Genomic DNA, 23947 nt, shown 5'->3' on the forward strand with positions numbered 1-23947 from the left:
AGGGTTGAGCTGCCATGGTTGTTAGCCTTGGGAGAGGATTAAAGGGGACATTGTGTCATGTGAGATGTCAGGAAAATTCACGAGGCGCTCACTGGGTTGTCTGCTTGGAAGAAAACCTTCCCTCTAATGGATTTTGAAAAAGATTGTTTAATTTTGGCTCACTCTTAGCCATTATGAGTGGAGGGGAGGTAAATGTTGCCTTTCATCCTTGTAGGGACAGTGATTTTTTCTACCTTTATAAAATAAAAAAAGCTGAAATATATTTTTGGTCTGTAGTTTGTTCCCCTGCAGACAATGGAATGGAAAAGTTATGGTAGTTCATTATTCCTGAAGAACAGAAAATTGTGTGTGTGTGTGTGCATGTGTTGTGTGTGTAAAACCACCACACAAACCTGCTTCTAATTTATTTGGCAATAATAACTGAATTAGGCAGGATAAATAAGACAGAGAACTGTGCAGAGGAAAGGAAGTAGGATGAAATTTTAGATAGATGATACATAGATAGATGACAGACAGATGGATGGATAGATAGATAAATATAGAGTTAGAGCCAGATATACGACCCAACAGAGAAAGAGGTAAGGAAACGCCCTTTTACCTTTTGGTCTCAGGCAGCTGCATTAGAGCCTGAGGAGGCTGCTCTGAGCTTGATGGTCATACAATTTTGAAGTGGAAACAAGAAAGTTAAGGAAAGACGGTAAATAGCCTTTACTATTGTTTTTTGTTGCATATTCTGTTTCTATTTTATTTTATCAAGATATAGTTCACCTACCATAAAATTTACCCTTTTAAGGTATACAAATAACCACCATCTAATTCTAGAATATTTTCATCATCCCACAAAGAAACTCTGTAACCATTAGCGGTCACTCCCCTGGCAACTATGAATCTACTTTTGTTGTTGTTTATTTCTATGCATTTGCCAGTTCTGGACATTTCATATATATGTAATCATACAGTATGCTTGGTTTTTTTTTGTTTGGCTTTAACTTAGTGTAATGTTTTCAAGGTTTATTCATGTTGTAGCGTGTATCAGTACTTTATTCCTTTGTACGGCCAAATAATATTCCATTGTGTGGACAGACCACCTTTTGTTTATCTAGTCAACAGTTGATGGACATTTGGGTTTTTTGCACTTTTTGGCTGTTATGAAAAATGCTGCTATGAACATTTGCATACAAGTTTTTGTATGGACATATGTTTTCATTTCTCTAGGGTACATATCTAGGAGTGGAATTCCTGGGTCACATGGCAAGTCTGTGTTTAACCTTTTGAGGAACTGCCAAGCTGTTTTCTAAAGTGGCTACACCATTTTACGTCTCTACCAGCAATGTACAAGGGCGTCCTTACTATTTGAGCCTCTACTGTTTGCGAGGCACTATGCTATCCTCTTGGTGTGTGTTCTGTCATATGAGCTTATAGTTATTATCCCTCCTTTACGGCATAAGAAACTGAGGTTTCTGAGAGTTTAAGACAGAGAGAAAGAGAGAAATCACTGAGGTTATTGTTATATGACCAAGTTGGGGCCTCCCCTAAGACTGAAACCCTGAGATCCTGCTCCATGGGGTGGTGGGCAAAGTGTAAGTGCAGCCTGGAGGGCAGATGAGGAGGACTGTGACACAGCAGAGCATGGAGGAAACCAGCCCAGTGTCAGTTAATGCAACAAACCAGCGTTGGGCAGAGAGGCTGTGTCCAGTGCAGCGGCCAGAACTCTGCAGAGTAACCAGCCTTTGTCCTGTGTCTGCAGCTGGAACTAGAGCAGAAGCCAAGGGAAGCCAAGAGCCTTACAGGCCGCCTGGGGCCCAGGAGGATACCATGGGTCAGAACCCGAGGGAGGACAAGGCCAGGTCCCTGACTGTGGTCACTGGAGCCCCACCAGGTGGGAGCAGCTGGACAATTCCTGAGACCACCTGTATACAGTATCTTCCAACTCTGCCCATGTCCACCACACCTGCCTCAGATCAACATTTTATTTTGTCACTTCTCAGTTACTTATTCTCTCAATTCCTGATTTTTGCTTCAATTCTTGTTGTTTTGTTGTTTTTGCACAAGTAGGGGTATAAATAAGTACATCCCAGGTTAAAGAGCTTCTCCCGGCCAAGTTAAATGGGCACTGCTGACCCTCCGGAGAGGGGGGAAGGCTGGTGGTACCACCCACACCTGCACACCTGGGCAGATGTGTTTGCCTCCTACCTCCTGAATGTTCTGGCCCTGGCCTGGGTTAACAGGCACGTGCTGGGGAGAGTGGCCCTGAGGCCAGAAAGAAGAGCAATGGAGACACTGTTTCCATGTCCATTCACTCCAGCTCTTTGGAAATGGAACCTGGAATTTCAATATTGGGGCCTCTTAGGATACACATGCTCTGTAGGCCATTAATCCCCCAAAGGCTTCCAGATCTTCTCAAGCCAAGACTCACACATTCAGGGTGTTTTTCATAGATGATTTCCAGAAACTCTGGCCATTTTCTAAGGGAGAGAGAGTAACTGGGGCGTGGAAGTGTGTGCATTTTCTTTCAGTCTATTATATCCACTTTTACCTCTCTTCAGGGAAATACCCCAACTGTGCTGCTTGTTCACCTGCATAAACGCGCAGCCTCCAGTTGGGGCTGGGCAGGTCTGTTAACCATGCAAGGCACAGGGCTGTATGTTTTTGCATGGAATGCTCACCTCTACTATCCCTGCTGTTTGTTTTCCTCATCTACGAACTCTAGCAAGGCAAGAAACCAAAGGCCCATGGAGCGGTGCAGAGCTTGTGAGCTGAACTGGGGAAGAGGGAAGATGGAGAAATCTGTTCTGGTCAGGTGATGCCTGGTGCTCTGGGATTGTGACAACATCAATAGCTGAGGAGCTCTGAGGCAGTCAGCCTTTTTCTGTGTGTCCACAGGCAGAAATGGGACCAAAGGTGTGGAAGATATCATGATGAGGCCGACATTGATGCTATTCAGAGAGCATTTAAAATGAGCCCAATGGAGTAGGCTGTTTAGGGGCTGAGGAGTGAGTTGTACCTCTGTGGTGTTTATTTTGAGGCTGGATTCCGGCCTGGCAACAATGTGGAGGATACCTACTGCATTAGGTCAGGGGCTGGAGTGGCCCTGGATGATCCTGTGAGTCTGGGTTTTTGTGTATTCAGTCATTTCATATTTATTCAGGGAGAGTATTTTGTATCTGCTAAATTTGTCAATTCTCCAAGAAGTTGGATTTTACCACTTGTACATCTAGTGGATAAATCCTAAGATAGTGTCTATGTTGCTGTGTCTGGGCCCATCCAGATAAAGAAGAATTTTGCTTCTTACTTCCCTTCTTCTGGTTTCTGAGGTTTGCATCAGGTGTTGGGACTTCACAATTCCCCACTGTACGGGCCACACAGAACCACAAAACCACGGTAGTGAAGGCCTTTGGAAATCTATTGATTTCCAGACGCAGTCCTGTTCTTCCACATTCTTCGTTTACTGATGGATGTGCTTTCTTGCTTGTGTTCTCATTCTGTCACCTATGTTTTCACACTGGAGCAGCAGAGAGAGGAGCATGGAATCTGAGAGTTACAAGGGACTCTCGAGTCCACATCCCCGTTCCACACGTGCGAGCTTTGTGGCAGAGATTTGTCCAATGCCATCGGCCGACCATGGCAGAGTGGGCCTTACAATCTACGGAAACATGTCCTGCACATGCCAAGCTTTATTTATTTTTTTTGTTAGGGTAATTATTTTTCCTTAATGATCCCTAGAATAGAAGCAGCTCCACATTGCTCTCTTTTATAGCAGACTCCTTGGAGGTATTGCCTGTACCTGCTGCCTTCATTTCTTCACCTCTTCTCCCTTGCACCTACTCTGGGCTTTGGTTCCCTGAAATTAGTCCTGCAAAATTCACTGATGCCTCAGCATCACCAAATCCAAAGGGTAGTTCTCAGAGGCCAGCATTTCCAGGTTTTCTGTCTACGTTCCTCTCAGTTTTTTTTCCTCAGCCCTTCTTGTTGGCATGCCCAGGCTCAGGATTCAGGCTTCCTTTCTCTCTGTGTATCTCTGTTGCCTAGGTGACTCCTCAAGGACCATGTCTTTAAATTCTCTTTAGACACCAGTGAATCCCAATTTTACATCTGCAAACCTGACCTCATCCTGAATCATATGCTTGCCATCTCCATTTGGATGTCTCATAGGCATCTCCAATTTAATATATCCCATCCAAACTCTTAATTCTGTGTCACACCACCTCACACCCAAAATCTTTTCCTCCCTCGCTTCTCTTAGTAAATGGCACCAATGTTCAACATTCTTTGTTGCTCAGGACAGAAATGTAAAAGCGAGCTCTTCTTGAAGCCTCTCTTTCTCTCATGTGTCTTCAGATAAGCAGGGTCTGGCTGATGTGGGCTGAGTTCATCTGGGCTTGGTTCTAAGCTACAGATTGGATCCAGCTGCTCCATGTGTCTCTCATCCTCCTTGGACCAGTGAGCCACCCAAAGTGTGTTGTCATGCTGGTGTCAGGATGAAGAGGCCAAGACCAACAGTGCAAGCACATTTCAAGCCACTGCTCATGTCACAACCACTAGTACCTTGTTGGCCAAAGAAAGTTTCATGGCAAAGCCCAAAGTTAAGGGTGGGGAAATATACTCTGCCCAGCAAAATGGTCCGGCCCAACATTAATGGAGTGGGGATGTGTACTCCTCCTAGGGGGTGGAGGGCAGAGAGTATATTTTTGCTGAACAAAAATCTAATATACCACCTTGGAGAAGTACTTAAAGGAGGAAATATACTTGTAAGTAACTGAGATCTTGTTAACAGAGTCTTTTTATGAGTAACCCGGATGTGTGTTTTTTTAAGCTTGGGTGCTTCTGAATAGCTCTATTAGATAAGTATTTTGTTGTTTCCAGGTTCTAATAATAAATTAGGGATGGTGATGGTGGTGATGGTGATGGTGATGGTGGTGGTGGTGGTGGTGGTGGTGGTGGTGGTGGTGGCAATGGTGATGATGGTGGTGGTGGTAGGTGTGTGTGTGTGTGTTGAAGGGAGGTGATTCTGATGATTTTGGGGGGTGAAGTGGGTAGCAGCATTTTCCTAGGGTGGTTCATTTTTGGTTTGTCTTACTCTTCCTTATCCCTCTTCTGAATTCACAATTCACCCTCTATGATCTGACCACGTTTGTTGTCACTTAAAAATCTGTGAGTCGGGGCCGGCCCAGTGGCGCAAGCGGTTAAGTGTACGTGCTCCGCTGCGGCAGCCCGGGGTTCGCCAGTTTGGATTCCGGGAGCACACCGACGCACCGCTTGTCAAGCCATGCTGTGGCGGCGTCCCATATAAAGTAGAGGAAGATGGGCATGATGTTAGCCCAGGGCCAGTCTTCCTCAGCAAAGAGAGGAGGATTGGCAGATGTTAGCTCAGGGCCGATCTTCCTCACAAAAAAAAAAAAAGAAGAAGAAAAAAATCTGTGAGTCTACATATATGATATTAAAACATTATATGTTTTTTGCAGAATTTGGTGAAGGTTAGTGTTGCTAACCTTCACTGCCCTCTCTCCCTCCTATTTAACCCCTCTCATTAGGAATAAATCCTAGTAGGAGGGTTTGGGGCATGAGAAGTGGAGGAGCGGGAATTGCCTCAGAAAGCTGTTGGGACTGGCAGGTGCTGAGTGAATGTGGCAAATGGCCTGGTCTGCAGTGTCTTGCATCCGTTTGAGCCAGCAAATTTCATAGGCTGTGACAGGGGGCTTTCTTCAATTCAGCATATTTCCCACCTGGCCCTCGGTCAGCTTTTTTTCTCCTTGTCTAGTTTTGTAAGTGATGTAAGGCTAAGTGACACAATTAACCTGTGCAGCCAGCATCTTTCATCCATCTGCTCCAAGAGTCTGATGGTTGCCAAACTCTTCTTTATTTTGTTAGAAATATTCTTTTCACCTACGCACTCAGACGTATGCATTAGCCAGAGCCTGGGCCAGGCCAGAGACATGTGTTGATCACCTCCGCACACAGCGGGGTGTTGGTGCCAATGTTTGCTTGGCACCAAGAGTGAGATTCAGGCCTTTTTGATTTTGATCCTCTTCATCACGGTGGCATGAAATCTGCAAGTGCCTTTCCTTAAAGTGTGCTTGGTGACCTGAAATACAGAGGCCCAGGTTCTGGATCCACCACTGTTTACTTTCAGTGATCTAAGGGACATTCTTCATCCTCATTGGGCCTCCCTTTTCTTATCTGTTGAATGTAGATGGGGCCATTCTGAGGATCAAATTAAATATCTTTGTAGAAAGATCCCAGGAAGTATAAAGTTCATAATACATGTAAGACATCTCATTTTGAATAAAACTGCAGTTTGAGAATTTATGGACAGTTTGTTCCAAAGGCGTTTCAAGCTCATAACAATGATTCATATCTCTTAGAACTGCAAATGCTGCATGAACAGTTTGGTTAATGGGCAAAAATGTGCTTCCAGTATTTTGGGCTCTGGGGGGAGCGCACATCCAGAGACCTATTAGTCATCGTTTTGTCTTCTAGGACAGAATCCAGCAGTGGATGACCATGTGTTATAGACTGAATGTTTGTGTCCCCCCAAAATTCATATGTTGTAGCCCTAACCCCTCAATGTGATGGTCTTGGGGGTGGAGCCTTTGGGAGGTACTTAGATTTAGACGAGGTCATGAGGGTGGAGTCCCCATGATGGGATAGTGCCCTTAAAAGAAAAGGAAGAGACACCAGGGCTTCCTCTCTCTCCACCATATGAGGACATAGTGAGGAGGTGGCTGTCTACAAGCCAGGAAGAGAGCCCTCACCAAGAACCAAATCTGCTGGCCCCTTGATCTTGGACTTCCCAGCCTCTAGAACTGTAAGAAATAAATGTCCATTGTTTAAGCCACTTGCTATATGCTATTTTGTTATAGCTGCCTGAGCAGACTGAGAAATCATGGAAAATTTGAAAACATGGTCATATAAAGATGGTTGAAAGAGAGGATATGTTTAGCCTGGGGGCAAAAAATATGAGTACAGATCATGATAATGTCTTAAAATATTTGAAAATAATATGAAAGTGTAATTATTGGCATGATAGATATAGAAGAGAGAAGTAACACCACTGGGTAGAAGAAACTGAGCTATACATGTTTGAAATTTTATCTATTTGAACTGTAAACCAGGAATGCCCTCCCTGCAAGGTAATGATTTCTTTATTCCTGGAGGAATACAGTACAAGCTGGGTGGCCATCTCTCTGGAATTCCTGCACTGGATGGGTGGATGGGGGTTGGCAGTTCATTGCTCCTTCCTTCCAACTCAAGATTCGAAGTTGGACCCCAAGTGTACTATCCTCCTTAGACTTAGGGAATGACTTGCTCAGTTGTCTTCCACCAAGAAGCAACTGGAGCAGTTGAACTCTCATGATTTCATTCAAGATATTAAGACTAATATAACCTTTGGACATCACGTCTGGGAAGCACTGAGGATACGGGACAGAAAATGTCAAAACCATCATATTAATGCAGATGTCAACAAATGTCAAGATCATCATATTAATATACGAACTGGAGAATCAATAATGACTTGATGTGAGTTCGTGAAGCAGTGTTTACCAATTTCTGACATGTCTCCAGGAGATTTCTGTATCAACACTAGAACGTGGTAATATGCTTGGCCAGCCCAGCTTGTAATGCACTCATTCACTTATGCATTCATTCATTCACTCACTTTCTCATTCAGCCATTCATTCACGTGTACAACATGTATGAGGTGCTTACTATGTGCCAGACTGTGTGTAAGATGCAGAGATGTCTTCCTGTTCACAAGAGGCCTGTGCTCTTGCGAGTAAACAGTCAATTACACATGTAATATGATATGAGCAATGCTTTGGTTGAGTTTCCACCAAGGAGCTAACTTTCTGGGTTAGGTAGAGTTCAGAGAGGGTTTTCAGGGTTGTGCTGAGTAGCAAGGATGACTGGCAGAGGCGTTGAGGGGCAGTAGCTTTTTAGAAGCCTCAGAAGAGGGTGGGATAGCTAAAACAAAGGATGCAGCAGAGGAAGAGGCAGAGGATGAGGCTGGGCAAGGAGTCAGCTAAGGAGCAGCTTTGTATATTACATGAAGACTTTTGGACTTTTTTCCATAGGCAGCAGGAATGCACTAATGAATTTTAAGCAGGCAGAGATCAGATTCGCATGTTAGAAAGCTCACTCTGAAGATAGTATTAGGAGTTGACTGCAATAACTCAAAGAAGATGACTTGAGCTTGAATCGGGGTGGTCAGAAGTGATGGAGAGGAAGAACAGAGTCAAGAGATAGGTGAGAACTAGCACCAAGAGTCATTTGAGTAATGAATTTAAAAATATTTTATATATATATATGAATTAAGTGATTTAAAACATATATATTTAGCACATCTATATATACAGTTAGCATATATGTTTAACATAAATATTGTGTGTATATGTACATATATATAATAATTAAAGGGCTTAGTATAGTGCTTTGTAGCTAATGAACATTTGTCAGTTTAACTAATTATCACTAACATTTGCATCCAAAATGGTGGTGTGCTCTCTCTCAGCGATGTTTCTGGACTAGCTTTTCTCTTCCATTGATCTGCCTGTCATTTCCTTTTCCTCTCTCACTGTCTTTATTATTAGAGCTTTTCAGTATGTTTTACTGGCTGGTGGGGTAAGTCCCTTCCTGGTTCCTCTTCACGCGTTTCCCAGGTGACCTCCCTGTTTATCTCTATGATCAGGCTGGCTTCCTCCGGAAGGCTCGTCATTCTCCCAGGCATGCATGCAAGTTGGCCAGGAATAAACCAGGAATTAGTGCTCATTATTGAGCTTATGGCTGTGACTCCTGATTGTTTATAACTTTTGTTGACTTCCAAATGCTTTAGCATCATGTGGAATCTCCCCAGGACTCTGTGACCTTCAGGAAAAGTCGGGCCTCTCTGCAGAGACCCTCTGACACACACTCACCGGACTGAAGACAGGCCACGAGACACGCTGGGCTCTTTGGCTGTGTGTGTGTGTGTGTGTGTGTGTGTGTGTGTGTGTGTGTGTGCTTTTGCCCACACTGGGCCATGGCTGCCGAGATGGTGAGGAGCTTTATGAGTTGACAAGGCACCAGATTGCATTTTGCTGCAGTCTCTATCTATTCTGGAGTTTGGGCATCTGTTGTGAGTACCATCCCTATTTCTGAAAGAATGATGCTGGTTATCTGTAAACTCATAAGTTTAAACTGTAACCCTGGAGAAAATTATGTCCTTAGTTGTATAGTGGGAGGTGGGAAGGCAGCTTGGAGTTGATTTACAGCCTTGGCTCTTTATTTTTGCTGCCGCTAAGGAGCCTTTGTAGCTTGGCCGAACCCAAGACACACGTGGGCAGAGTGATTTACTCTTGCTGAGCGGTCATCAAGCACGCACACCTCGGATTCCTGGGCTCCCGGTGAGAGAGGTGCCGCTGCTCTGTCATCCACGTGAGATGTTGTGCAGAAATTAGGTGCTGACTCGACTGCACTAGAAGGGGATTTCCAAAATTTCAAAAGTGGAGGTTGTTTTTATTACTTAATGTTTGGAAAACTGGATGACTATTTCAGAAAAAAATACTTTTGAGCCTCACCTCCCAGCATCTACGTAAAATTTTCTCCCAGCTACCATGCCACTTTAATTATTATTACTTCATTTCCTAACTTAATATCAGATAGAGAAACCCCCCTCATTTTTCTTCTTTAAAAAAAAAAATCTAAGTGTTCTCACCTCTGTGTTCTTCTGGTTAATTTTAGCACCTTTTGTTATGTTCTGGAAAAAAAAATCCCGCTTAGAATTACATCAAACTTGTACATTAAAAAGGAGGAAATTTATTTTCATAACATTCCATCTTCTAATTCAAAAATATGTCTCTCTCTGCCAATTTATTTTATTCTCATTTTATCCCATTTAGTAAAATTTTATAATTTTCTTCCTATTGGTTAAAGTTATTTCTAGGTATACTGCAATATTTGTTGCTTTGATAAATAGAATTTTTTTTACATTACGTGTTCTAGTTGGTTGTTGCTGGAATACGAAACATGGTTAGCACACGATCCTCTACACACCTTAGCCAAGGCATCCTGACTGAAGGGAAGCCCCACCTCCTGCCTCTTCTCTTTACCAGCCTGGAAGCACTTACTTCACTGATGGTCATCTCCAAGGTCACCAGGGCTCTTTTCACTGCCAGACCAAATGGCCTTTTCCAGGCTTGATTTCCCCATGACATTCATCAGTGCACACTCTCTGCTTCTTTATGAATATAAATATACTATATGTAGTCTTAATCCCTATTCTCTTAGTAGATGTTTTTATCATAGATATTTAATTTTCTTTCTTGACATCAACTATTCATTTTATAATAGATCGCTCCAGGTTGAATCTCCAGGTCTTATCTCTGTTCATCCCTGTACTCAACAGTTTTTAAGAGCTTTCTGTGTGTCAGGCCCTGGGGTGACCACATCCCTGCCCTTAAGGAGAATACGTGGACGTGGTACCGTAGGAGAAGTCCTCCCATGGGGATAGGTAAGATGCTGTATCTGTCAGGATCCCAGCAGGAAACAGATGGCACACTTAGAAGGGGTGATGGAAGAGAGTTTAGCAAAACATTTACAAGGGTTTGGGCAGAGTTAAGAGAAATCAACAAGGAATGACAAAGGATGGTGAATCACCCTAGAGCTAGCAACAGAGGAGGGAGCAGTGGCCCTGCCAAGGCCTGAAGGGGAAGGAGGAGGGAGCGGATAACAGAGCACAGGGTTAGCTGTAAGCCTAGGCTGACCTCAGAGAGGGCTGCCTGATAGTAACTGTGACATAGAAGAACGCAGCCTCTACCAAAACACCGCCCAATCGGGAGGGAGCTGAGGGAATAAATACTCCAACCTCTCTCTCTTTCCATCAGTCTCCTCAAGGTGCCTCCTCTTGGTTGAACCCAACTCAAAGCCAAAAGGCAAGGGAACCTTTGATGCTGTCTACTTAGGTCTGTATCCTGGGGCAGGAAGCAGGTAAAGAGGGTGGAGAGGGATCTGGAGAGAAACATGAAGAATGTTCGGTCTAGGTGCTACGGGATGACCAACCTCAATATGTTCTTCCTCCCTTTATCTTCAACTTCTTGCCCCTTGGCTCTGCAGTCTTCAGCTAAAAGAACTCAGGAGCCAGTGCCTGAAGGAGAAGGGAATCATGAGTCCTCCCAGGCCTGGTGCCAACCAGCCACCCCATTCTCTTCCCTCTCTCCTTTGCCAGTTGTGACTTCCATGCCTACAAGTTCATAACAGTCTGCAGCAGCTGCAGTTGCTTCTGGCCAAAGAGCAAAGGGCACTTTCAGAAAAGAAGGTTCCCTGGGTGCATGGAGTCATCCCAGCTTGCTCCACTGGCGACTTTTTCTAGCTACATGAAGACCAACTTGAATATTGTCACTGAACTTGAACTCCTATTTAACTTTGCCAGCAGTTTCTGGGGCCTGCTAAGTAAGCACATTAAAATCCAGTGAAAATTTTTGCGGCTTTGTTGAACCTTTGTGGCAGATTAAATTGGGGGGAAAATGGGAGCACATGGACCACAAAATATATAATTCATAGTTGTCACATCGCACTGTGAGGGATGATCTTGGAGGCTGCTAAGTGGGTGCCTTTCATAGTGGAAGAAATAATGCCACAGAAAGGGAAAAAAAATCTCACTGGGAACTGTCGTTCCCTGTGTGTCCTTGGTGGGATTAGCATGCGTTCCTAGTCTTAATTCCTGTGCCAATTTATAATAAATTCCGTCCCTGGCACTTCTGCCTGCAGTGAAAGGCTGTCCGTGCTGGGCAGGCACAGCTGAAATGCATTTTAGCTCCGAGGTGGCATTTAATGACTTGGAATTGGAAGCTATCTATTTAGACTGGACAAAAAGAGAAGCTGTATCGTCAAGGGAAGAAAAAGATGTGCTAACCAAACCACACGGGTGAAATAAGAGGAGGAATCAGATGCTTTCCACTGAAGCTGCTGAGTTAAGTTGAAGGGCAATTCTGCCCCATTCCGGTAGTCTCCCTCCTTGAACCCCGGACTCCATGCTGGCGAGAAAAACACAGAAGGCTGAGTTTGTGGCTTGTAAGAAAAGGCAATGAGTACTGGGTAAGGAAAAGAGAAAGCCAGGGTGAATGAGTAAAAGCACACAAAACAAGAAGAAACCCCACTGTTAGTGTCTCTTTATCATCTTTTTTTTGTTGTTATGCAGTATTTCATACGTTATATATATCACATGTATGTCAGGTAATAATCGTATAATGAATACTAGTGGTATCTACCTCCCAGCTTTGCAATGGAGCATTACCAATACCTGGGAGGTCATTTGTGTGTTGCTCCCCAGTCATAATCCACTGTCTGTGGATTTTTGCTGCTGTTTATAGTTTCATCACATAAGTTTTTATCTCTCAACTATATTTTGATTATTTTTTAAAACTTTGTATAAATGGAATTATATGCATTTTTGGTGCTTGCTTTTTGCTTTACATTGAGTCTGTGAGCTTCATCCCTTTATCTACAAGTTGTTCATTTTCACTGCCATATAATATTTCTTTTTATGTGTTTACTACCATTTATTTTACCATTCTTCATCATGTTTTCAATTCCAGGCTCTTCTTTCCTACAGGATTTCCTGGACAAAGCATTTGTGTGTGTGTGGGTGGGGGGGGGGGGGTGGTGGGAGGAATTTCTTATTCTGTCTCCATTACTTTTGGATGGTCATGTATTACTCCTTCTGAGCCTCTGTTTCTTTATCTCTAAAGTGATCATGGTAATATCTACCCTGTCTGTCTAATAGAAAAATGGATGTAAAAGCATTAAAAAAATTTAAAGCCTAAACAGTGATCATCCATGGTTGGAGAGAGAGTGGTCAGATGTATTTATGAAGAGAAGCAGGAAGCTTAACCGCTTGGTTCTTGTCGAGATGTTTCTCTGTTCTTTTAAGTCTCAGTTCCTTGAAGTCTTGAGGTTCAAATGTAGCTTCAGTGAGAGAGCATGAGTATAGAGCAAAGAAGTAGTAAGTTTTGAAGTGTGCAATTCCTACTTTAGATATGGTGGAAGTATACAAGAGGGAGTGTGGTCAGAGAACACTTCCTGAGCATTATCTGTCTGTCTCCTTCTTGCCAATCAACATCCCTCCCCACCCCTCCAGCCCCCACCGGCTATTGTGCCTACAGGGTCTTCCATGCCGATGGCTGCCAGGTTCATATCTTGGACCTCCTCTGCGATCTGAACTTCCGTTCTCCTGTGTTTCAGCTACCCCCCGAACATCTGAATGTCCCGTGGATGCTCCATATACCACGTGTAGAGAACAGAACTCATCTTCTCAATCTTTCTTCTGTATGCCTTGTCTTTGTGAGTAGTGTTACCACTCTGTCCTCACACTGGAAGCCCCAGGCTCACTCACTTCTTCCTCTCTCTCACCCTAACACTTGTCTGTCTCCTGCTTTGTGATGGTATGTCTTAAATATTTCTCAAATCCCTCCTCTCCTTTTGATCACTACCACCAGTGTCTTAAAATGAGGCTGTTACCATCCTTTGTCTAGGCTTCTGCAAGAGCTCCAGAACTGGTCTCCTTATCTATCACAGAGCCCAGCTTTTATTCTCCTTTATATCTCTAACTACACCCAGAACACAGGTCTTATCTTCCTTTACCAGCCACGGAAACTTAACCAAATTACTGCGTTCTTGGACTCAGTGTTCTCATTTGTCAAGTAGGGATCATAATAATACCTTTCTCATGAGGTTGTCGGGAGCTAGAGGAAGCAGTAATAGAGTATACATAAAGCTCTTATCCGGGTTCCCAGCACACAGTAGATGCTCAATGAACGGTAGCTGTCATTATTGTTAGTGGCTGGGGTCTGTCCTTGTGCTCTCCACCTTCTAGGTAAAAATTACAAGCCATGCCTCAGGGCTTGTACTTTCCTTCTCCATGCTTTAGACACCTTGTCACTTATAGATAAAAATCTAACCTCAAGGGAACCAGGGCCGAATAAAGACTTTTGTGGACCCTAGGCACTTTGGCCTTTATAAGTTTTTTCTTCTATAAAAAAAAAAAAAAGTAAAAATTTTATTTTATGAATGCATTGTTCTGATTTAAAAAGAAATTTAAACATTTTCCTGGGCCCCTAAAAGTATTTTGGGCCCCAGGCACTGTGTCTGCTGTGACGAATAGGTAAGTCTTCCCTGAAGGGAACATGTCCCTTCCCTCTCTCTTTTTTTTTTTTGTCCAGACTTGCTGAACTTAGTTTGTCTCTCCCTTTCCCTCCCTCTCTCCCTCCTGCCCTCCTTCCTTCCTTCCTTGCTTCCTTCCTTTCTTCCTCCCTCCCTCCCTTCCTTCCTCTCTCTCTCCCTCCTTCCCTCCCATCCTCTTTCCCTCCCTCCTACTCCCTCCTACTTCTTTCCTTCCTTGCTGTCTGTCTTTCTTTTGCGTATGTATGTGTCATTCATTTTTGTTCTTTTTATTGCTTTCTTTGTTTCCTCTCTGCTTTTTCTAACTCCTTGGGATAGATGCTTACCTCATTAATTATCCATCTTTTCTTTCTCCCCCCTAATATATGTATTTAAAGTTATAGAGTTCCTTCCAAGTATTGTTTTAGCACTATCCTACAAGTTTTGAGATGTCCTACTTCATGTTCTATCAATTTCATATATCTTCTAATGGCACTATGATTAATTATATGATTGTTTTAGAAGTCTTTTTAAATTGCCAAAATGTGTGGATTCTTTGTGGTATTTTTTATTGGTTTCTGTTTTTTTATTGCTTTATGTTCAAAGATGATGTGTAAAATAGGTTTAGACTTGTTTGTGGCCTGTCAATTATTTAAATGTTCCACATGCTCATGTAGATAATATGTACTTATTAGAAAGTCAAGTGTAGGGTCCATTAGATCAAGCTTGTTAATTTTTTTGTTCAGTTCATCTGTATCTTTGCTAAATTTTTGTCCTTCTGATCTGTTGAGTACTGAGAGATGTGTTAATATTTCCCAAAATGATTGTGCATTTGTTGATTTCTCTTTGTAATGTGGTCTGTTTTTGTTTTATGTAATTTGAAGCTATGTTGTTAGGTGCATGGTGATTTATACTTCTTAATAGCATTCTGGTGGATTATTACTTTTATCATTATGTAATGACCTTATTTATCCCCATAAAGCTGTTTGCTCTAAAGTCTGTTTTATCTGATGTTAATAGAGCCATCCCAGCTTTCTTTTGGCTAGTATTTGCCTGGTATATCTTTTCTTTTTTTTTTTTTTGTGAGGGAGATCAGCCCTGAGCTAACATCTGTGCTAATCCTCCTCTTTTTGCTGAGGAAGACCGGCTCTGAGCTAACATCTATTGCCAATCCTCCTCCTTTTTTTCCCCCAAGCCCCAGTAGATAGTTGTATGTCATAGTTGCACATCCTTCTAGTTGCTGTATGTGGGATGCAGCCTCAGCATGGCCGGAGAAGCAGTGCATCGGTGCGCGCCCGGGATCCGAACTCAGGCTGCCAGTAATGGAGCGTGTGCACTTAACCGCTAAGCCACGGGGCCAGCCCTGGTATATCTTTTCTATTGGGATGGTGGCAGGCAGAAAAGATGTCAGAGTTCCTAAAGAACATAGTGGACAGTGGAAATGATTCTCTGGCAAAAAAATGATGTTCACTTGAGACTGATTCTGAGATGCTTGCTCAACCTTTGCTTTTGGATTTTGGTAGCACAGAAAATAAATTTCTGTTTTTAGAGAAGCAGGAAAAGGGAACACAAGTCTTGTTGTTATGTGATGGAGGACCATCCTGTGACCAGAGCAGATTTGTTGTGCTTTGGCTTGCCTGGGGATGCCTTCCTGGGTGGTTTGGGTCCTCCTAGGCTCTGTGGGCTGCCCACTGTGAAAGCTAAGGGAGCTGTTTACATCTCTGGTCCGTGTTCTTCCTGCCAGTGGCAGCAATGAGACTTTTATGGATAAAGTGTCCTGTGTGTGTGTGTGTGTGTGTGTGTGTGTGTGTGTGTGTGCGCGTGCATGTGAGCATGCCTGAGTATGTGCTGAGTATCTTGAGCATTTGAAATGGCAAAGGGGAACGAGAGCCCTTAACAACAAGTTTTCTAGATGAGAAGTAAAACCTCCTATAACTCTAGGATTTAAAAATTGCCCATCAAACTGTTTATCGTATCATGGAATAATAGGTATAAAGCTGCCACCATCCTGGGAACTTGCAATTGCTCATTGATGCTTATTACTCAGGCCTCCTACTCTACTTGGCACTGTTATCATCCTTATGGGGTTTTTGCTCTGTGATTTATTCTCAAACATTTTGTATTTCCTTTTGCCATTTAGATGAAATTTAAATAAAACCATTATGTAAAGAACTGTGTCAGACTGTTACACACTTTAGACTCATGATAAAATCAATCTGTATGTCATTCTCTGTTCAAATGAAGCAAAATCACCTGCAGTTTGGCAGTTCCCATTTCTGGCTTTTCCTATGCTGTGTACTGAGTATCACCGGGAATATCTAGCCTGGTTGTAACTGCCCCATTGAGAGAGGGAAATAGGCATGAATACTGGTCCCCATTCTGTCCCATTTCAGGGATCCTCCTTGATCTGTGTTTCTCCCAGTTAAGGATCTATAGATGCCCATCCACCTAGTGCCCAAAAGGAGGGAGAGGCTCCTCATCCGTAACCAGACTTTAACTCCAGAACTCACAGTTGCCTTGACTTTCCTCTCAATATAAATGTGTTTAGGGCATATTTCTGGATTGATAAATTAAGAACATAATTTTTTCTGTGACAAGTAATGTTAAAATTTCTGTATCTGTATCAAGTTGAGCTGTATCTCAACTTGAATGACATATCCTGGTGTGTTGGTCTTCAAATAATTCTTTTTTCCCTTCCTTTTTCTAGGCTTATCCAAATCCCTTGGGCTCATTGAAGGTTATGGTGGGCGGGGCAAAGGGGGCCTTCCTGCTACCCTTTCCCCAGCTGAAGAAGAAAAAGCCAAGGGACCCCATGAGAAGTATGGCTACAATTCCTACCTCAGTGAAAAAATTTCACTGGATCGTTCCATTCCGGATTATCGCCCCACCAAGTAAGTTCTGATTCAGTCATTCAGAGGAGCTTGCTCCATCACGTGGCAGGGTGTAGACCCGAGTCTGTGACATTTTCTAGGTCATTTGTAACTAGCGGGGGAGCTTTTGTCTTAATCTCCTGCACAATCAATAAACTGAGTACTGTTGATTATGAAATATTAGCTAAATAAAAAATTTAAATTTTTATACAAGTAATCCAGAAACATATAGAAAGGTCCTCCATACAAAAGTTTTAAATAAAAAACAAAAATCACCAAGATCTCATTACCTATAGATAGTGACTGGGAAAATCTTTGTGTATTGTTTTCCAGTCTATTTTCTGTACAGGTTATGAGCACATGATATATTATTTTTACCCTTTTTTCATTTAATATTGTTTCATGAGCACTTTGTGATGTTATTAATTATGATCATTATTTCCATTGTTGGAAATTTAGGTCATTTTCTATTTTTCACTGTTATAAATAGCACTTTGATGAATATCTTTCCACTCAAGTCTTTGTGTGTGTTGGTTTGATATTTACTTTCTTAATCCACACTTGCAGAAGTATAATCCTGAGATCACATTATAGGAATATTTTTGGCAACTCGAGAGACATATTGTGATATTTCCCTCCAGAAAGTTTATAGCAATCTCTGCTCCTATTGGAATTTTCCTTGACCCTTCCAAAACTGGGTATTAGCATTTAAAAAATGCTTTGCCATGCTCATAGGTGAGAAAGTACATCCCATGATTGTTTTAGTTTATGCTGTTTTGTTTGAGATTCTCACCTTTTAAACAGTTTGTTTGCATCTTGGTTGTCTTATGAAAGGCTTTTGTTCTGTGCGCTCAGATTTAAGAATTATTTGTCTTCTCTTTGTGAAATAGAGAAAAGAGATTGGTTATAGAATCAGGATCCTGGAGGAAAACCTATTTTCTAGGCGGGAGTCCACCTTGGCTTCTCTAACAGATTCTTCACCTTCTATTAGATTTGTAGTTTCTTTCTTTTTCCATTTAGAGAGTGCCCTTGCTTAGAGTAGATTATTTCTTTTTCAAATGGATTTTGTACAAATCAGTTAAATACCCTGGTTACTGAGAAAAATAGATTCAAGATAAAGAAAATTATCTTAAATGGATTTAAAATTGCAGCATTAGCCGAGAAACCTGTTAAATCTCTCTCTCTGCCTAATAAGCATATATTCATTTTGAATTGCTAGGAAAACATATATCACCCCTGTTGGAAGCTATTTTGTGTTCCTGGACTTTTGCTCTCAAAAACATCTGGCTGTTTTCATTTCCTGGTGCTCTCTGATTAGCCTTTCTTATTTGGACCTTGGCAAATAAACAGAGCCATATTTTTTCACTCCTATGGGAATGAAAATGCTTCCAACATGGATCTTACTGGAAACGGGTCAGTTGAACAAATATAAGTGGACACTCATTATGTGCCAGATGGTTTGCCCCACCCTAGAGGCAGAACATCGGATAAGACAGAGTCCTTGCTTACTTGTTTCTTGTCTAGGCGGGGAGGCAGACATGCGGGGAGATCAGTTCAGCACAGTGCGGTCTACGTGGTGTGTGTCAGGCTGGAGATAGACACAGCATGTGCAGTGAGGATCTGGGAAAGTTTCCTGCTTGAGATGATGCCTGAACTTAATCTTGAAGGACCATTAACAGTTGGAAAATTGAAGAGAGGAGAGGGATAAGGGTGGACCAGACAGGGGAACAGCAAGAGCAGAGTTGAGGGTGCAAATAAAAACATGGCGTGCTTAGGGAGGAATGCGTAGCTCAATAGTGCTCTGTAGTGTAGCATGGTGGCTTGAATATACATACCACTTACATCTGATCCCTCTTGAAACTTTACTAAGATGATAGTAAAGGACTAGAGAGGATGGCAACCTATATGGGACACGTAAACAAGTGATGACAGCAAGGAAGAGACACCTACAAAGTTTTGGAAAATGGGAAGAGGATGGATGAATGGTAATTGACATAGCAAACTGGGTGAGGCTGAGACCCAACCTCCTGCATGTGGTGGAAAGTAGTGGTAAGAGCAGAAGAATGCAACCTAGTCACCCTTCAGAACCCAGGTACTTCTGAAGGCTGAGAGGTAGATTTCAATAGAAGGATTGCAGTTGTATCCCCAGATCCTTTCTCCAACTCTGCACAGCCAGAAACTGCCCTTCCCTACCTGATGGAATATGGGAGCTTTACTCTCTGGAGGAGGTGAACTCTGGGCTTTAGTTCATAAGATGTACCCAAGGATAGAGGATAAGGCTGTGTACTAAATGGGGACACCCTCAGCTTTATTACCTCTTCAGGTTTTCACACCCCCTGTGGTCACGAGTTTGAAGAATCCACTCAGAAGAAACCATCCAGACTTAGAAAAAGGCCGATAGATCTGATAGTTGGGATACCTGCCCCCAAAAGTGGTTGGGTTCTGCTCATTAACTATTAGGAAAGCATGCTGTTGTAAAGCTCCATCCATCTACACATAGCTGTCTTACTCTGAAATAAGAAAGGAGAGCCAGGATCCCTGGACATCTCAGGAGAGTCTCTGTTATAAAAGGCCTTAATAACAACAGCAATGGAAAAGGCATTTGGAGGAACCAGACACTACAAACATTAAAACTATAGTTAATGACTTAGATAGATCATGGAATGTTTTGTTTTATTCACAAAACAAGAGCCAAGTGCTATGTTAAAGTAATAATCAGAGAATAAAAAAGAAATTTTGGAAGCTAAAAATAAGATAGAAATAAATAATTCAACAAAAGGTTGAAAGATAGCATTGAGGAAATCTTCTGAAAGAGAGAAAAAAAGAAATGAAAAACAGAAGAGAAAAGATTTAAAAGAATTTGATCAGTCCAGCAAGTTTAACATCAACTAATAGGAATATCAGAAAGAGAAGAGAGAAAACAGAGAGAAGGAAATCATCAAACAAATTATACAAGAAAATTTCCCAGAACTGTAGGACATGAGCTTTCAGGTTAGAAGGTCCCACGCAGTGCCCACATGATGAATGAAAAGAAAAAAATTAAACCCACATTAAGAAATGTAAATGTAAAATTTTAGTACAGCCTAAATGAAGAGAAAGTCCTAAAAGTTTTCAGAGAGAAAATGTGGATCAAATACGCTTGGTATTGAGTTTCTCAGTAGTAACATTAAATACTAGGAGACAAGTTGAAGAATTATTTTCAACTTAGAATTCTATAGTCAGCCATAAAATACTTTGTACCGAGAGCAAGCACAAAGTAAATACATTACATTTATGTAGAGTCTCAACAATTTTAACTTTCCTGCATCTGTTTTTAGGAAGCTACTCAAGGATATACTCTAGTAAAACAAAGGAGTAAAGTAAGAAAGAGAATGACAATAGGATGGAGGAGACAGGGGATTCAAACAGGAGAGTACTAAAGGCAGATCCTGGAAAGATAATGAAGGGATGTTCTGGGGTTAACATTCCAGGGTGACAGCTGTGTAGCAGACCAAGAGATCAATCATGCCATCTTGGAACAAGAGGATGGAGGGCTGCGGGAGGTATGTCTCCAAAGGGGGCTGGGAGATAGAATTATTTGATTACCTGGTGTTATTGACTGAATTAAGAAGATTCATCATTATTTTTATTTTTTTATTGAGGTATAAGTGACATAAAACATTATATTAGTTTCAGGTGTACAACATGATTCGATATTTGTATGCATTGCGAAGTGACCACCACATCCATCATCATACATAGTTACAGATTTTTTTCTTGTAATGAGAACTTTTAAGATATACTTTCATAGCAACTTTCAAATGTACAATGCAGTATTATTAACCATAGTCACCATGCTGTACATTACATCCCCATGACTTATTTATTTTATAACTGGAAGTTTATACCTTTTGACTCCCTTCACCTGTTTGACCCACTCCCCAGCCCCAGCCTCTAGCAACGACCAATCTGTTCTCTGTATCAATGAGCTTGTTTTTTTTCCTTTTAAGATTCTTCATATAAGTGGGATTATGTGTTATTGTCTTTCTCGCTCTGACTTATTTCACCCAGCATAATGCCCTCAAGGTCCATCCACGTTGTTGCAAGTGGCAGGGTTTTGTTCTTTTTTTAAGGCTGAATAGTATTCTATTGTATATATACACCACATTTTCTTTATTCATTCATACATCAATGGACACTTAGGTTGTTTCCATATCTTGGCTAACGTAAATAATGCTGTAGTGAACATGGGAGTGCATATATCTTTTCAAATTAGTGTTTTTATTTCTTTGGATAAATACCCAGAAGTGGAATAGCTGGATCTTGTGGTAGTTCTATTTTTAATTTTTTGAGGAACCTCCATACTGTTTTCCATAGTGGCTGCACCAATTTACATTCCCGCCAACAGTGCATAAGAGTTCCCTTTTCTCCACATTCTCGCCAACGCTTGTTATTTCTTGTCTTTTTGATAATAGCTATTCTAACAGGTGTGAGGTGATATCTCATTGTGGTTTTGATTTGCATTTCCCTGATGATTAGTGATGTTGAACATCTTTTCATGTACCTATTGGCCATCTGTCTTCTCTGGAAAAATGTCCATTCAAATCCTCTGCCCATTTTTTTAATAGGATTGCTTGTTTTTTTGCTATTGAGTTGTATGAGTTCTTTATATATTTTGGAAATTGAATCCTTATCAGATATATGACTTGCAAATATTTTCTGCCATTCAGTAGGTTGTGTTTTCATTTTGTTGATGGTTTTCTTTGCTTGATGTAGTCTCACTTGTTTATTTTGGCTTTTGTTGGCTTTGCAAGATTTTTTTTTTTTTTACCATTCTTTCAGAAAATTTGAGACTGAATTAGTGGTAGACAGAAAAAAAAAGCTTGTGAGAAAGCAAAGCAATTATTCACTACAGAAAAAAACAAAAGTTCCTCAAGAAAGGAATTGCAATTTCATACACTCTGTGGCTCAGCTGTGAACAATATAGTCATACAAATGTAAATATTGGATATTTATTTAACCGCAAATTATGGTATAACTATATTGGAAGAAGGAGGAGGCGAAATGTGTGTGTGAGGTGTGCATAGTATAAGAAAGTTAAATTTTCATCTTCGGAAACCAAAAATCAATTTAAAATACCTAAAATTTAAACATGAAGAAATAGTAACATTGTTATTTAGAAACATGGAGCTTACAGAAATGGGATGAGATTGTGTATGTTTTGTTTTAATAAAATAAAAGTTTAATTAAGCAATAAATGTAAATCTATACAAAAAAATTAAGTGCAAGACAGGAAGGGTAAAAGTATGGTAGAAGAAAGCGTTGGAGAACTAGGTTGAATGACGCGACCACATTTGCCTTTTTAGATTATTCTGGCAGCTATATGGAGAATGAATTTGAAGGTGGAATTAGAGATGAATTTGAGAGCTTGCCTACAGGTCATACATGGTAACCAGAGGCATCATTGTAAATTCTAGACTCCACAGCAAAAGTTACCAAATTCATCTTTGTTAATTGCAAATTAATCCTTGTCATCAGAGTGGCAAGTGCCTTGTCTGTAGAAGCTGCTTCTCTGACATTTGAGCCCTAGGGATGTGAAAGGACACAGCTGTCTGGGGCCAGAACAGTTTCCTTCCTCCAGTGCCGTCCAAGCCCGGAAGAAATTATCCCCCAATGGACAAGATCCTTTTGGTGAAGCCCCCCAAAATCTCTCCCAAGTTTAAAGGATTTAATTGGCTAATTTCATTGCAATTTTATACAGAACCTCAAGTTGCTTTAATTCTTATTGTTTTATTATGGTAATATTCTTGAGAAAACTCTTTCTCATACATATGAATGAATTTTTAGGTAGTAGTGGGATTAACCATTTATTTGTCATATTTCATGCAAATGGATTCCAAAATGTTGTTTTTTGTTTTATTTTAATTCCGTGATTTTTTTTTTTCTTCCACGGGACAGATATTTTAAATTTGTATGAACCCCAAACTGTCAATCTTTCCATTTTCATTTCTTCACTGCTTTAAAGCTGAGAAAGAGGTCCTCTCTCAGAATGCTTATATTCTATTCTGTTTCGTGTTGCTTTTCCATTACTCTTATGTTTCAATCCTCCATTCATCTAGAGTTTATTTTGGAATATGGTACAAGGTATATATCTTTTGTTTAAAGTGTCTGTCCATTTTTTTCGAAGGAGCTTTTTCAAAAAAATATTGTAAATAACTCTTCCCTTTCTTTTATTTGGAGGTGTTAAATGTAATACATTTTATGCTTTATATTTTTAAAGAATTTTTTTTTCAGGAAGATTGGTTCTGAGCTAACATCTGTTGCCAATCTTCCTCCTTTTTTTCTCCCCAAAGCCCCAGTAGATAATTGTGTGTCATAGTTGTACATCCTTCTAGTTGCTCTGTGTGGGACGCCACCTCAGCATGGCTTGATGAGCGCCGAGTAGGTCCGCACCCAGGATCGGAACCCGTGAACCCTGGGCCACAGAAGCGGAGTGCGAGAACTTAACTGCTACACCACCGGGCCAGCCCCCATTTTATGCTTTTTATGTGTATAAGTGGGCTTATTTTCTAGGCTCTATGGTATTCCTTTGGTCTATATTTATTTTTTTCTTTGTTTTTAAAAAATTATTAAAAATGGTTTTTGACTGATGTCTCCAATCTGCCAGGCACTGTGCTGGCAGCATGGAAGGGGCAAGGTGTGTCTCAGCCCCCCAGGAAATTAAAAAGAACGTGGGGCAGTTGACTCTTGATAGTCCTTTGGCTTGCTTTCAGAGGGCCTTAGAAAAAGATAAAGGAATGAGCAGTTATGAGAGAGTCAGAGAGCAGTGCAGAGGTGAGCTTGGTCTTAATGGTGAGTAGGAATGTTCCCTCTAATGAGAAGGCAGGGCATTTAAAGGAGAGCACAGCATATGCGGGAGGGCTGGAAACGTTCATGGATTTCGAGGTTAGGGGAACAGCACAAAAACT

The 23947-nt window shown here is 41.4% G+C and overlaps 1 protein-coding gene across 1 annotated transcript in view; it reads left to right on the top strand.

Moving 5' to 3' along the window:
* GALNT17 (polypeptide N-acetylgalactosaminyltransferase 17) overlaps window positions 1–23947 on the top strand; it is a 437269-nt gene that overhangs the window by 133390 nt on the left and 279932 nt on the right. Inside the window, exon 2 of the mRNA XM_058569476.1 lies at window positions 16838–17021. Within this exon, the coding sequence (XP_058425459.1) occupies window positions 16838–17021 (184 nt within the window). The remainder of the gene's footprint in view (window positions 1–16837; window positions 17022–23947) is intronic.

Source organism: Diceros bicornis, chromosome 26 (assembly GCF_020826845.1).
Source record: "Diceros bicornis minor isolate mBicDic1 chromosome 26, mDicBic1.mat.cur, whole genome shotgun sequence".
In the NCBI taxonomy this organism is placed as follows: domain Eukaryota; kingdom Metazoa; phylum Chordata; class Mammalia; order Perissodactyla; family Rhinocerotidae; genus Diceros; species Diceros bicornis.